Here is a 16,044-nt window from a genome sequence, read left to right on the forward strand (position 1 = left end):
AGATACCTTTCTTCTTGGCTTCACCATCTTGAGTCACCACCAGCATCAGGAGCACCATCATACCGCACTCTACACTCACTGTGTGCATTATAAAGAAAATTTAATTACATATCCTTTTGGCATCCTCACTCTCCTTTGCTAGGATCCCTGATCCCCTTGATACCTGCAGCTTGCAATGAAATAAATTTGTGGTGACAGGAATCAGGTAGTTTTTGGCTTGAAGGGTGGCCGGCAGAGAGGATATAGAGAGGGCATAAAGTACTTACCCTACACTGTTATTTTGTGGTTTAGGAAACGGAATCCTTTCGGATACCTTAGAGAAGAGTTACTCTGTATATATATTTATTTTTATCCTGATGTGGTTTTCTGACTAATTTATATCCTTTTTGTTTTCTTACCTTGTTCACTTGCAGATTAATTCTTGTGCGTATTAAAAGGACTTAGTGGTCAACACATTGAAAAATAGGACATCCTATACAATGCTACGTGAGGAAGCTGCAATCATTGTCATCGGCCGAGCTTTAAAGGAACCACTTCCAAGTGAAATATGAATTATCCAAAAGGTAAGTTTATCATATTCAGTTTCACTTTTCCTTCAATATATTACATTTGTCATATGTGCAATGTCCTGTCCATGAAATGGAAACAAAAAAAAACGTCCTTAAAGAGGGTAATTGCAGCATTTATATTGCTTCACCGTATCAAACAAAGTGTTGCAATAATAAAAACAAAATCAGTGTTTTCCTTTTTATTGTTTACTGGTCCTTGGAGATTATTTTTTTTGCTTTTTATTTGTCAAATCAAATTGTGTATGTCCTTAAACATACTACGTACGGATACGGAGAGGTACAGTGACAACCGAGATGACCCTTTGCAAATTGCATGTGTAATAGCTACTGCAGGTTTTTGCAATGATTGCAAAAAGGATAATCACCGTGACAGGCGTGCAACGGTCCATTTATTTGAATGGCCATTTAAAATGTTCTCTTTTTTTATTATTATTATATTTTTGTTGTTGTTGTTTTTGTTATACGAGGGGTATCCAATACGTATACGTTTACGGAGTAGGAACATATTTCGAAAGGATACGTTTTGGGCTGTTGGTATTACTTTTGGGAGGGTTGATTAGTTCGGGGGTATATTTTGGGATAAACTGAAATGGATGTCTATATGTATTTTTGATGGTTCATTGAAGTGGAAATTTGCTACTGCAGTATTCCGTAGTCGTAGCCGTAGCCGTAGCCGTAGCCGTAGCCGTAGTTCGTATAGTCCGAAGTGGGTATAAAGCTGTTGTGCGACTTAATTGAGCGGAGGGTCGATTGGACACAAAGGCCGTTCCATATGAGGGTTAGTTCATTGATTAGCATTTAAGATATGTAAATGCTTGAGTATGTATAGCATATATTATATAATATAAACTGCAGATATGGATAGCTTTTGGTAAGGGGTTAATTGAATGGTCATTTCAGATCATCTGAAACAGAATGAGAGAGAGAGAGAGGAGTTGTGTATTTGTTGATAACTCTGATATGTGATGTCCTTGGAGTGAATTAATTTCCAGATTTTTTAGAACAACATTGAAGAAGGGAAGAAGTGCATAGGCAAATTTTAAAATAGGGTTACCTTACAAAAATAAATTTGATGGCTTAAGACAGTTCATAAAAGTCAACTCTATATTTTTTGAACAAGTAATAAATCGGCAGGACGGAGAAGAAAAAGTCAATGAGGATTGCTACTCTGAATGTACATTTAAAGGTTTATTTTATTTATAGTTTTCGAGTCATTTTTGAACACCTTTTTAAGTGTTTCTTTTTGTTTTTAATAAGTTTTTAAGGCTCCCTGAAATTACGCCATAGGAAATCACGCCAAAAAAATAAAATGGAAAAAACGCCAAAAATTCTCCATACACTTTTTTGGCTTTTTTTCCTAGGAAAAAGAACCTAAAGAGTTTGGTGTTATTTCCGGATTTTTTGGCTATTTTTTCCGAAAATTTCTTTGGCGTTTTTTCCTTTTAGAATAATGAAAAAAGGCCAAACAATTTTTGTTTGGAAAAAACCCCAAAACAAACTTTTTGGCTTTTTTTCCTAATCGAATAGGGAAAAAAAGCCAGAAAATTAACCGTTCGTTCTTCCAAATCAAAAACAAAAAAGTAAATGTTTGTCGAATGTATTCATATGGTATATAGAATTATATAACGGCAAATAACAGTATTTTACATGTTTTTCACGAATTTTGAAGAGCATATTTTGTTAAATTTTTTTACGTGATCAGTAGTGATTGATAGTTTGTTGTTTCCCTACCACTAGTAGAAGAGCATTTTGGTAAAGCGATGGACAAAATGGAAAGTTTTGATTATGAAATTATAAGTGGTAAACAAAAAAATAGCAAACTTTTGTACGTAACAGAACAAAAACAAATATACCAAAAAAAAATGTGTGTATAAAAAAGATGTTCTTTACATTTGTTATATTAACAATTGTGGTGCTAAATGAAAGTAAAAAGTGATGGATTGTAAGTAAAAGCAAAGAACTTCGTTGACCAATGTCCGTGTTGTCGGGAAAATGTGGCAGATGTCCTTCAGGTTTACATTTAATACCTATACAAAAATTGACAAATTGATATAAACAAAGTTATAAGAAAATGTGTTCTACAAAACAAATGCACAAGTATTTTTTTTTTAAAGAATATCATTTTTTAAATTAAAATAACACACGGCAATTCAATAAAATGACCAAAATGGTTCAAGAGTTTCAAGGCTCAAGAGGATTATGTTTATTCACTTGTTTATTTTGATGATATCCGTAGATTGAGACTTATTGATGATTTCTTTATTTGTTTTTAAGATCAAGCCGAAAATCAATGTCTCAATTAGATTTAAAAAAAAATGCTGACACACTGATAACTTCCAATACCGTCTGTCGATTTTTAAGTTTTCTCGTAAAAAAAGTTGTCAGTTGAATTATTCTAAAAAAAATTAAAACTACTAACAATATTTTGCATAATATGAAATAGTTTGATTTGATATATTTTTGGTAACGAGATTTTTAGTCGAAACCCAATTTTAGCAGCATTTCTTAAAAGCTTATACTTCTTATATAAACAAATAAAAATTGGATGAATGAAATTAATTTGAAGTCAAAATCTTCCATTGTTCACGACTCATGACTCGAGAACTGAACATAAATTTTTACCAAATTTGAATACTGTTTTTTGTAGGTTTTATTTTGTATGTAAAAACGCACTGTTGAATGAATGTCGAAAACAATATTTTCCGAGAGATGAAATAAGTTTGAAAAAAGAGGCTGAGATGCGACCCACACTGATAACTTCCAATCCCGTCTGTTGATTTGTCTTGCTTAAAAGTTTGTCTATATGTACTCGTATCAATTTTTACCAAATTTGCGAACTATTTTTTGAAGATTTTATTTTTTATGAAAAAACGGACAGTTAGATTTTTATATAAAAATCACTGTATATCGAAAACAATATTTTCTGTGAAATAAAATAAGTTTGTTGCCAATCCTTTTGATTTTTTAAAAGCTATTTGAGTCGAAAGTAAATTTTTACCAAGTTTTAGTATTTTTTTTTTTTAAGTTTTATTTTTTGTAAAAAAAACTGTCAATTCGTTTTTTTTTTTAATATTTTATAGAATGTTGAAAACAATATTTCTTATAAGATAAAATTAGTTTGAAGCCAATACTTCAATTTTTTGAAAAGATATTTGAGTCAAAAATCAATTTTTACCAACTTTTATACATTTTTTAGGTTTTTATTTTTTGTAAGAAAACTGTCAATTCGATTTTTCTCAAAATGTGTCCTGATGTTGAAAACAATATTTCTTATAAGTAAAAATTAATTAGAAGCTATTATCTAAAATTTTTGAAAAAATATTTGAGTCGAAAATCATTTTTTACCAACTTTTGTTAATTTTGTTTGGTTTTTAACTTTTTGTAAAAAAAACTGTCAATTCGATTTCTTTCAATATTTTTCAGAATTTTTAAAATAAAATTTCTTATAAGATAAAATAAGTTTGAAGCCTAAGTCTCAAGTTTTTGAAAAAATATTTGAGTCGAAATTCAATTTTTCCCAACTTTGAGTAATGTTTTTTTAGGTTTTTATTTTTTATAAAAAAAACTGTCGATTCGATTTTTCTGAAAATTTTACTGAATACTGACAACAATATTTTGTATTAGTTTGAAGCCAATACCGTACGTTTAGACACATTTTTTTGTTGTGCATACTAAAAGAACCGGCAGAGATATTATCTTCAAATACATTTTGTTTAACATTATAAAAACATTTTAAGATACTAAATAGATTTGGTGTTTTTTATATATATTTGAAAAATCCAATTAACAATTTTTCTTATAAAGGGTGTCCCAAAATTAACGCAAGATTTGAATTAAATAGAAAACGCCGTTTTTAGTCTTTTGATAGTTATATTTTTATTGACTCGTAAAGTACATAGGATAGGGTTATGTATGGAATAACACATCGGACAAATGGGCTCCACGGCTTTGCATGCACATGCGCACTCTTTTGTTGAAATTTTCCATGACCATTCTGCATAAATGTGGCTGAATTTCGTTGATGCAGCTTTGAATCTCCTCCTTTAATGCACGGGTGGTTGTGGGCTTGTTGACATAGACTTGTGATTTTAAATAACCCCATAAAAGAAGTCTAATGGTGTTAAATCACACGATCTAGGAGACCAATTTTGATCACCAAAACGAGAGAATACACGAGCTGGAAATGTCTCATGCAGTAATTGAATTGTTTCACGGGCTGTATGACATGTGGCACCGTCTTGTTGAAACCACATATTGGACACATCAATATCATCCAATTTTGGCAGAAAGAACTGTGTAATCATGTCGCAATATCGAGCACCAGTATTAGTCACTGCTTGACCAGCATCATTTTTAAAAAAAATATGGCCCAATTATGCCTCCAGCCCAAAATCCACACCATACAGTCACGCGTTATGGATGCATTTGTTTTTCGACAATCACATGTGGGTTCTCCAAACCCCAAATGCGGCAATTTTGACGGTTGAAAAAGCCATCAAAATGAAAATGTGCTTCATCGCTTAGGATGATTTTGCTCAGGGTCCATTTGTTGATGTTCAATAATCCATTCAACGAACTCTCTTCTCTGTCCATGGTCATTAGGCTTCAATTGTTGTGTTAATTGAATTTTGTAAGCATGAAGACACAGATCTTTGGTGAGTATACGCTGTAGAGAGGTTCTTAAAATTTAAAACACTCTCACGCACTGCTTCGACATTTACAATTGAACGGCTTGTTTTTGGACGATCAGTGTGTTTGGCGTCTCCAACGGATCCAGTCTCCATGAATTTTTCAATGAATCTCTTCACAGTTGAAGAAGTTAAAACACTATTCCCACCATTTTTTGTATGAAATTTTCGAACTGCAGCCGCCAAGCTGTCACTATTTTTGAAATATTCTTTAATAATGAAGACACGTTGTTCTATCGTGTAACGCTCCATTTTTAATAACCCTATACTATTAGCTGTCAAATTGCTTTTTTTCAGGGTTGCTAACACTTTACTGCACAAATGGCGGCAAATTCAAATCTTGCGTTAGTTTTGGGACACCCTTTAAATCAAAAAATTGTCAGCTCAAAAATGAAAAGTTTTTTTTTATAAAAAAATAAAAACATAAAAAAAAACATTATACTCAAAGTTGGTAAAAATTGAATTTCGACTCAAATATCTTTTCACAACTTTCAGATATTGGCTTTTAATTTCTTTTTTCTTTTAAAAAATATGGTTGTAAACATTCGGTAAAATTTTGAGAAAAATAGAATCGACTGCATTTTTACAATAAATAAAAACTTTAAAGAAAATTTAACAGTAGTTGGTAAAAATTGATTTTTTACTCAAATATCTTTTTAAAACTTTGAGGTTATGGCTTCCAACTAATATAAACTTATAAGAAATATTGTTTTAAAAATTCCGATAAATTTTGAGAAAAATCGAATTGACAGTTTTGTTTACAAAAAAACAAAAACCTAAACAATAAAAATTATTAAAAGTTGGTAAAAATTGATTTTTGGTTCAAATATCTTTTTAAAACTTTGAGATATTGGCTTTAAACTACTTTCATCTTTTAAAAAATATTGTTATCAACACTCAGTCAAATTTTGAGGAAAATCTTATCGACAGTTTTTTTTACAAAAAATTAAAACCTTACGAAAAAACAATACTAAAACTTGGTAAAAATTTACTTACGACTCAAAAATCTTTCAAAAATTAAAATTATTGTCTTCAAATTCTTTTTATTTCACAGGAAATAAAAAAAAAATTGGGTGGCGCGACAATCCGTTGAGAACCAAGGCCTAGTGACTTACAACTCTCAACCATTCCTGTGTGCGAGTAATGTTATCAGGAATGGAGGGGACCTACAGTTTTATATGCCGACTGCGAACGGCTAATTTTGAGAAAGCACTTTTTCATGACAATAGTTACTCTTGGAGAATTTGTCAATTCCTCGCAAGAGGCAGTACCCGTGAAAAGACTTTAGATGGCATAGGCAGGGATCGAATCCAAGACCTCTAGCATGACAGTCCAACGCACTAACCATCATGCCACGGGTAATGGTGACATTTCACAGAAAATATTCTTCACTATATTCAGTAGTTTTTTTTATAAAAATCCAATAGTCCCTTTTTTCATAAAATCTACAAAAAATAGTACTCAAATTTGGTAAAAATTAATTAATTAAATTTAAAAAAATTAATAACCAAACCCTGCAATCTTTTAAGCAAGACAAATCGACAGACGGGAGGGGTAGTTATCAGTGTGGGTCGCATACCAACCTCTTTTTTTATAAGAAACAAGCTGGATCGGCCACTCGTTGCTCTGGCTAACGTTTTTTTGTCATATAACATTATTGTAAACTATTTAAGAACGGTAGGAGAAGATTAGACATGGGTATCACCATGTTTTTTCTTCACATATGCCCTTTGTAAAAAAAACATGGAAAACTTCATGCCCGATTTTCTATTACCTTTACCCCTTTTTACAATTAAATTATTATCATCAACATTTTCGAATTCAATTTTAAATTTGTCATTAATTTTATCCAAGTTTGTAACAAATGAGCGTAGTGCAAAGTTTTATTAACTACATTTGAAAGTTAAACTTATAAATGAGGCAGGTTGACGGGATATCTTAAATTCTTCTAACAATAATATTTATTATTTTGAATAATACATACTTTTATTTTAGCATTAATCGGCGAACAAAAGTTATGGTTAACTTGTCTTGAGACTTAACGATAGACATAGCAAAAGCTTCACTAATTGTAAACTGTAACCTTCTGAGGGGTTTGGTAGAATCTAACGGTATCATTGGAATACGTGACAACAGGACTACTTTTCCTTAAAACTTTCCCATTCAAATTTTTGATTTCAGAATGTTTCCGGTGATCTTTTTGATGACCAAACTGTAATCGAAGATTATATGGTGGCATTCCAGGTTTATCTAGTGAATTTAAAAATCAAATTGGATGTAATCATATAAAATGTTTGGAAGTTTGACAAAGAGTTAACAGATGTCGAGATGTCAATATCTTTTATAGTCATTTTGGAGCTAACTGCAATTCGTGACTAAGTGTGTTTTTTTGGTATTCCATATATAGTACAGTGAGAAATTGACAACAAAATGATCCGCAGTAGCCAGATTTTTGTATTTAAAAATTGGAACAACTGAAAGAAGATCTGTCAGAATAATAAAGTTAAAATGAACTTAGCAAAAAGATAGCTTTGGTTTAATCAAATTAAAAACAATTGCACATCGATTAATTAGCATATATTCAGTTTTTCATTGTTTTATACAAATCAAACTATCTCACTTCCACTTCATAAGAAACATCGAAACACCATTTACAATTTAGAAAGTGCTTTCTAAATTAATCGTTTTTAAATTTTGTTGTGCGGTGGAAAAACCCTGAAGATTTATTTAATCTAAACTGAGATAAACCTTTGGTGGAAACGTAGAAAAACTTAATCCTCTTATCTATTGTTTTCTATTGCAAAATAAGCCCACTTAGTCCATGTTCACTAACAAAACTAGTACTAGAGTAATAGATTGATTTTTTCCCCAATGGAAAAAACATGATTCCAAATGCACAACTACTCAACGAACACAGCGATAGAGATACAAATGCAATATCAATCGTACCAACATTTGAGAACGAAATCACACAAGATCCATTCGAGACTGGTATAAATGTCAAATACTCATCCCTAGTAAGATTCTATTTTAACCTTTATCGCTAGTATTTATACTAAAAATATTATTTTTGTTATTCTTGTAAAATCCTACTATACTATGGATAGATTTTCCAATAAAACACGGGCACTGTCAAATAATAGACAAGTAAATAATAATATAATAAATAATATTGCATCCATAAATTGAGATGTTAGCTTTAATATCTCCATAGTTAAGTCAAACTGCACATGGAGTACGTTAAAATCTATAGTTTAGGACAAAAATTGTGAAACGTAATTTATAAACATCGGGTTTATCAATAAGACCGCTCAAAAAGTGTTTAAAATAAAACAAAAACAGTTTTGGACTTTAACAAAATTCTTTATTCTTGTAAAATATGGTTCGATGCCATTAGGTATGGAATTTGATTTCATTTGCATGGCCACCACGGGGACGCTTGCAAAAGTCCAGACGCTGAAACCAATTTTCGACGGTTTTTAAGCATAAATCGGCCGATACTGCTGCAGTTTCACGTTTGATATACGTATAAAGTTCGTCAATCGTCGCTGGATTGTTGGCATAGACCATAGACTTGAGGTAGGCCCACAGGAAATAGTAGTCAAATCGCACGAACGAGGCGATCAATGGACTTAACCATTTCGTGAGATAACACATTTTCAAAACTTGGTTTCCAATAAATTGATTTACAGTAATGTGCCGGGCTTGATCATTACGGAAAAAGAACGGCCCAATGACGCCTCCGGCCCATAAACCACACCAAACCGATATTTACTGCTGATAATTTCTTTAAAAATTAAGTTCTTAAAAATGTTTATAATTGTTGCACACATATTTAACAAAAACAATTTTGACTCAGCCTTAAATGCTTACATTTTCGAATTTTAAAATAATTGAAATGATATTAATTATTCAAGAATATATTAAGCCCTAATTAAAATACAAGTAAAAGTCAGTTTCTTTCGCTTCTTAAATTTTGAGTGTCACTTTAGGAGAATGTATAAAGAAAGAGGCAGTGAAAGTGAAATTTTCATTTTACATAACGCATGTTTATATCGAACTCATCTTATTCTACTACGCATATAAAACCTGCCTCTATTGGAATACAAATCTTAACTGGTTTGAGGAACCCATCATGAACTCAGCCTAATTTCATCTTTCAAATCCCCACTAATTTACTTTTTGAAAACCTAATCAGTCCACCCAATTTTACCTTCATTGCTGCATCTGACCCTAAATCCCTAAGAAGGTCTCACGTTGAGCCTCATTTCAATAAACATACCATAGGCCTACCTATACGCTACGCATAAGTAGGCCTAAGCATAACCTAACCGTTCCTTTCAGCCTTGATGAACCATATCCTCGTAGTTCGAAGTGACTTTGCAAAATCATCTTCCCCAAAAATCTATACCATAGCCAAACCACTCTAGTGTGTAATCACGTTTGGCAAATAAATTGACTTTATGCTAAAGGCAGAGGGATGGAGATAGAAAAGTCAATTGTTTCCCATCGCTTCTCCAGGTTTTTGCCTTGAAGTTCATTATCCTTTAGCGGATTAACTGACACACACACACACAATATAAACCCGGTACCAATTCAGCGATACAGGAATAAACCTATGCATAACCTTTATGTGAGGCGTTATTCGGTACTCTTGTTTGTTTAGAAGGAAAATCGTCCTCGTCGACATGGCGCCAAGGTCCAAGGATTGCGTTAATTTTCTCCCAGCCCCACCAAACGGAACCCCACCGCACCGCACCATAACAACCGTTCAAAAACACACATCTGCATTTTGTACACCAAATTGAGCGATCTATGTGGCGATAAAAATGTCTACCGCATCGCACCGGCCGGACGGTCGGCCGTGGTTCGGACCTAGGACCTCTCCCATCTCCCTAAAAGACCGATTTTGATGTGATTATGCAATATGAAAGGAACTGTAGGGAGACGGGAGTTGGAAGCGAGGAAGGACAATTCAGGAACGAGTGTGAAAGTTTTGCACAAAATGCTATCACAGCAGAACACACTAAGCCGCCCCGGGATAGCTACCCGAACTGGTACTGACAGAGGCAGAGGTACTGGGACCGGGATTGAGACTGGCACCAGAATCCGGGACCTTTTGCTTACCACTAACGGAACTAAACTCTACGCAGTGTTCATGGCAGAAGCAGAACTATACAGGACTTTATGTCGTTTTCTCCCATTCTCTCTGCGTCGTCCTTTTTGTGTGACATAAAAGTTTAAAACTATCCAAAAATGAGACGAAGACTTTTAGTTGCATTTTACAGCTAAAACTGCGAAAAGCGACATAATCTGATTAGTGAAGTGGTGTGGGTGGTAGGAAAAAATGTATATACATCCTAGAAAAAGGACCTAACAATCGGGGAGAAGCTACGAAGCGGAATCTGGTGCCTAGGCTGAAGGCAAGCCCTTCTATACGGAACCGACAACGTCGACTATGGCGATACGGAAGGGCGTGAAAGGATTTAAGGACTCTGGTTGCTCTGCTCTGAAATGTTTGCCACGCTTGAAAACCGGCACAGAGCACAACGGCAACAGCAACAGCAACGGAACGAAACGAAACGAAAAATCCGAAAGGGAAAAGTTTTTGTTTCACAAATTAATTTGCTTATAATTTTTCCGCTTAGTTAAACTTCATTTGAGTGATTTGTCAAGGATGAAAATGGTGGATGGAAAGGATTCCGGGTGAGCATCATAATACAAAAACCTCACCTAACACCCATATCCCCCGGCCGGCTCCTGGAAAACAAAACAAACGAAAAACAACAAAAAAGGATAACAAACACTTTTAAGAGTGGAAATTTATGCACAACATATCGCACAGGATGTGTGCAACTGCTGGTTGTTTAAAAAAGAACAAAAAGAATACGAAAATGAGAGCGAAAAAAGGCAACCAACTTTACTCAACGTCGGCGGTGGTGGTGGCATGGCGGTGGCAGGCGTTGGCAGACGGGCTGAGAGCTGACAATGCAGAGACAGCCTTGTAATTGCCTGATGCTGATGCCTTGTCCTTGTCCTTGCCTGCTATCAACTTCTCCACCCTCTCTCTCACTCATTCCCTCCCCCGCATACTTAACATGACTTCATTAACACGTTAAAGCGTTTTTCACACTTAAACAAGGCAAACAATCTGTAAATCGGCCCCAAAATCCCCCTCCACCACATTGCCGCATCTCCCATCGTCGCATCGTTCCCATCTTCGTCCTTCACAACATAATCGCCTTGAAAATCACTCAGCAATCCAGTGGCAACTTCAGTTCTCAGTTCTTTCTCAGCCTCTGAGTCAGTATCCTGTATTCCTGATCCTGTTCGTGATATGTGTGTAGTGGAAGGATATACATAAATATGTAAAGCCATAGAACTAGCTATTTCTTGTACAAAAGCGAGAGAATAAAATGTCCCTTAGGGGCGGCATTATGAATTCAAAACACGTGTCCTTTCGTTTCAATTTGATTTAATTGAATCATGTGTGGCATTCAATAGAGTATGGGTTATTTTTTGGAGAGAGGGTTTCAATTCCACATATGAAGATACACATAATATATATATATATTCTTTTTTGAGAGTGAAGGCGATAAAGAAAAGGATCCTACTGCTATCGGCACCTCATCGGCATGGAAATTTGTATTCTGCATTTTTATTTTTCTGATGGAGTTGGAGTTAAAGTCGGCTTTTCTCGTCAAATATATGAAAATACGTGCACAAAAGATGGAGGCATAAAAAAACACAAAAAAAGGACGAAAAAGAACCGAACTGAAGCAAAAACGATGGAGGTCCTTTTGTTTGATGGAAACACATATAGCTAGGTACTTTTTCTTTGCCAGTTAGTGACAATGACAACACATATCGTCCTTGTGGTAGAGCCAGAATGTATGATGGAAAATGTCTGAGTGAATTGAGAATTGTCAGCAAAAGGATGTGAATGCAGGACAAAAGGATTTACAAGAGATCACGTTGACGTTCGTTTTTTTCTGAAAATAAAAAAATTACCTACTCAACAGCGATTAGTAATTGAAGATGTGGAAAAGACAACCATTTTCAATTGAAAAAGTGATAAGGTTTTTCAATGATTTGTTAGCAAATTATTTGGCATTGCCGCGACGTGCATGTTGATTAAGGGTTTTTATAAGATTTTCATTTATTTCGACTGTCAATGAATGGTTGATTGAGTTCATGTCAGGTAAATAAGCCGAAGTGCCTAATTTGATTTTAAAGCTGGTTTAAAAGGTTTTCAATTTGTAACTCACGTTGAATGTCTAAATTTTTTGTTAGGTTGGTTGAACTTGTTCAATCATAACCACTTTAAGGATATTCGTTAGGGTAAAATTCACTTTAAAAATCTTCTTTTGTCATTTTTAAGACATACAAAAGAAATTATTGTTATCACTTATAATCATTTTTATGACAAATTCATCAAAAAGGGAGGCCTATAATAAAATCGGATAATTGATTGAAATTGGTATTCGTATTTGTTTTCCATTTATAACTCCATCTACCTCCTTTGTGTCCCTTCAAATAATTCAGCGTTGACTGACTTAAGCGTTTACTAAACGTGCTATCTTATTTTTTGAATTAAGTTTCAGTAAAGTTTTTCTTAAGGAACGGATCAAAATATTTTCAAATGTTTCGCCATTATTATGGGGTCCATAATCGTCCTTGGAAATCGAATATTTAACGTTTGGTGGCCAAATTCGAAAACATCGCCACTATTTGTGAAAATGTGCAGCAGAAACTGAGGCCTTCAATTCAGCGTCACTCTCAAAAACTTGGCCTGCCGCAGACCATACAAAAAGGTAAAATTCAACTGATGCCTGGTTTGGGACACCAATTCACTCGAGTTTCAAAAGGTCCAATGTATCCAAATAATGTTGCTGTTTGGGTTGAATTTTGGGCTGGAGCCATCTTCGGTTCTTTTTTTTTCTAAAATCATGCTGTACAGGCCACGTAAGTCAAAGGCGATTACTAAAGGTCCAGGATCACCAACTCCTTGTGCCCTGAATTAAATGTTATGGACACCGAAGAAATGTATTTCCTCAATATCTATTTACCAATGTCTAATCCAATCCGTACCATAAGTTCCACGTAAAAATGTAATAAAGTTCTACGAACCCTTAACAATGAAAAAAAGGACGTTATAAACTATAGTCTCAAATCCAAGCTTTCCTCAATTCCCAAGCGTTTCGAAAGCAGTACCTACGACTCTTTGTATTTTAATTGTAAAACTATTTTTTATTCCCATAAACATAGCTTTTAAAAAGGCAGATCCATCACAATATAATATCTTACTGAATTAGTGTACAAAAAAAGACTTTGTTAAAATAAGACTAAATTATTGATCTTAGTTTTAAAGCACTTTATTTAACATCCTTTTTATTACCTCAAAGATACCGACAACAGCATAGTTTTGAAGAAATGAACCATCTCATCAAATTAATAACAGAATCGATATCAAAATTCAGGAAAATAGAATAGAACAAAAAACTTAGTTTTTTACATCCTAGTTCTAAACCGTTTTGGAACATACATAAAATATTTGAGTAGATAAAAATTCAAATACCACCACTTTAATCATTAGAGACAGTTCATACTTCTTACGAAAACAAAGCAAATACGCTTGCAAATACGTTTGCTAACAATTATGATACTACCATTAACTTCTACCGCGATCTTGTCTTAACCAACCTTGTAGATACGTCAATAATTGAATTCAATCGAACTTCAATAAGTTTATCTGCAGAGGAATTAATTTTTGTTGAAGACATTCAATATTTGGTGATTTTAAAAATAAAAAATCTCCTGTAATGGATGGTATTAAAAACCTATTCCTTAAAGAACGTCCAATGAGTGGATTTGTTTATATAACTTCTCTGATAAATAAATGTCTGCTTTAAAATTCAATATTTCCACTAAAATGGAACAAGGCAAATGTTGTTCCAATATTCAAATCTGGAAAACCACTAAGTAATCCACTTAGTTATAGGCCAATAAGTCTACTGAGTAATATGAGTAAGATTTCCGAAAAACTAATTCGCTGCAAATTGTTTGTTTTTAAATAAAAAGAAAATCATACCAATACAGCAATTTGGTAGCCGGAAAGAGCATAGCACATCCCACCAGGTCTTAAGAATCTGTAGGCACGTAAAAGAAAAATTTAGAGAACCCAATTAAACAGGATTAGTTTTGGTAGACGTTGAAAAAGCGTTTGACTCTATTTGGCACAATGCTTACTTACTTACTTACTTAAGGTGGCGCTACAGTTCTGTGTGAACTAGGGCCTCACCCAACAAACTTCTCCATCTAGCTCGGTCCCTAGCTAGATGTCTCCACTTTCGCGTTCCAAAATGGGTGAGGTCACCTTCCACTTGTGCGCGCCACCTGATCCGCGGTCTTCCTCTACTGCGCTGTCCTGTGGGTGCGGATTCGAAGACTTTCCGGGCCGGAGCATTGGTTTCCATGCGCTCTACGTGACCCAGCCTTCTTAGTCGTTGGACTTTTACTCTTCTTGCTAAGTCTACGTCGCTGTACAGCCCGTATAGTTCGTCGTTCCATCTTCTCCTCCACTCCCCTTCTATGCATACGGGACCGTAGATCACACGAAGAACTTTTCTCTCGAAGCGACCCAAGGTGCTTTCTCCGCTTTTGTCATGGTCCATGCTTCTGCACCGTATAGCAGGACGGGGATGATAAGGGTCTTATATAGCAACACTTTGGTCCCTCGAGAGAGGACATTACTACTCAATTGCTTTCTTAGTCCAAAGAAACAGCGGTTAGCAAGAGTTATTCTGCGTTTGATCTCAGCGCTGGTGTTGTTTTCTGCGTTTACAGCGGAGCCTAGGTAGACGAAGTCCTTGACTACCTCAAAGGTACGTCTGTCGATTGTGACGTTTTGACCAAAACGTCGGTGTTGTATGTCCTTTCTAGACGACAGCATGTACTTTGTTTTGCCCTCATTAACCGTTAAACCCCTCTGCTTCAATACTCACAAAAGCCCCATTGACATCACGCTGAGTTCATACGATTATGTCAATGTCATCAGCATATGCCAGTAATTGGACAGACTTTTGAAAGATAGTGCCTCTAGTGTTGACGTGTGAGCTCTGCACTATTCTTTCAAGCACGATGTTAAAAAAATCGCATGACAGCGCATCACCTTGTCTAAAACCTTTTTTGACATCAAAAGGTTCTGTTAAGTTGTTTCCAACCTTTGTGGAGCAGCGTGAATTCTCCATGGTCATCCTGCACAAACGGACGAGTTTGGCAGGGATGCCAAAACTAGACATGGCTCTATACAGCTCGTCCCTGTAGATGCTGTCATATGCGGCCTTGAAATCGATGAAAAGATGGTGGGTGTCGATTTGGTGCTCTCAATGTTAAGTAGACTGATTCCTCTATAGTTGGTGCAGTTTAGAGGGTCTCCTTTTTTCAGGATCGGGCAAACAATACTGAGGTTCCATTCATCGGTCATGTTTTCTTCCGACCATATCTTACTGATAAGTTGGTGCATGCTCCTAACCAACTTATCTCCAGCTGCTTTAAGGAGCTCGGCATTCAAGCCATCTGCTCCAGCGGCTTTATTAGACTTCAACTTAGATATGGCAAACTTTACTTCGTCTAAGTCGGGAGGACGGGATTGTTGGCTTTCGTCGTCTATATCGAATGGGTCATCCTGCCTGACAGCGGGATTCAGTTCTTCGTCGCCGTTATACAGTCTGCAGAAGTGGTCCTTCCATATCCTCAGCATTGACTGCGGTTCCACTATGATGTTT

The 16,044-nt window shown here is 34.9% G+C and overlaps 1 protein-coding gene across 1 annotated transcript in view; it reads left to right on the forward strand.

Annotated features, from left to right (window-relative positions):
* Positions 1 to 16,044, forward strand: part of LOC129942298 (uncharacterized) — a 463,167-nt gene that overhangs the window by 119,714 nt on the left and 327,409 nt on the right. The window contains exon 2 of the mRNA XM_056051169.1: positions 414 to 563. Coding sequence (XP_055907144.1) covers positions 548 to 563 — 16 coding nt within the window. The 5' untranslated portion in view covers positions 414 to 547. The remainder of the gene's footprint in view (positions 1 to 413; positions 564 to 16,044) is intronic.

This window comes from Eupeodes corollae, chromosome 1, assembly GCF_945859685.1.
Source record: "Eupeodes corollae chromosome 1, idEupCoro1.1, whole genome shotgun sequence".
In the NCBI taxonomy this organism is placed as follows: Eukaryota; Metazoa; Arthropoda; class Insecta; order Diptera; family Syrphidae; genus Eupeodes; species Eupeodes corollae.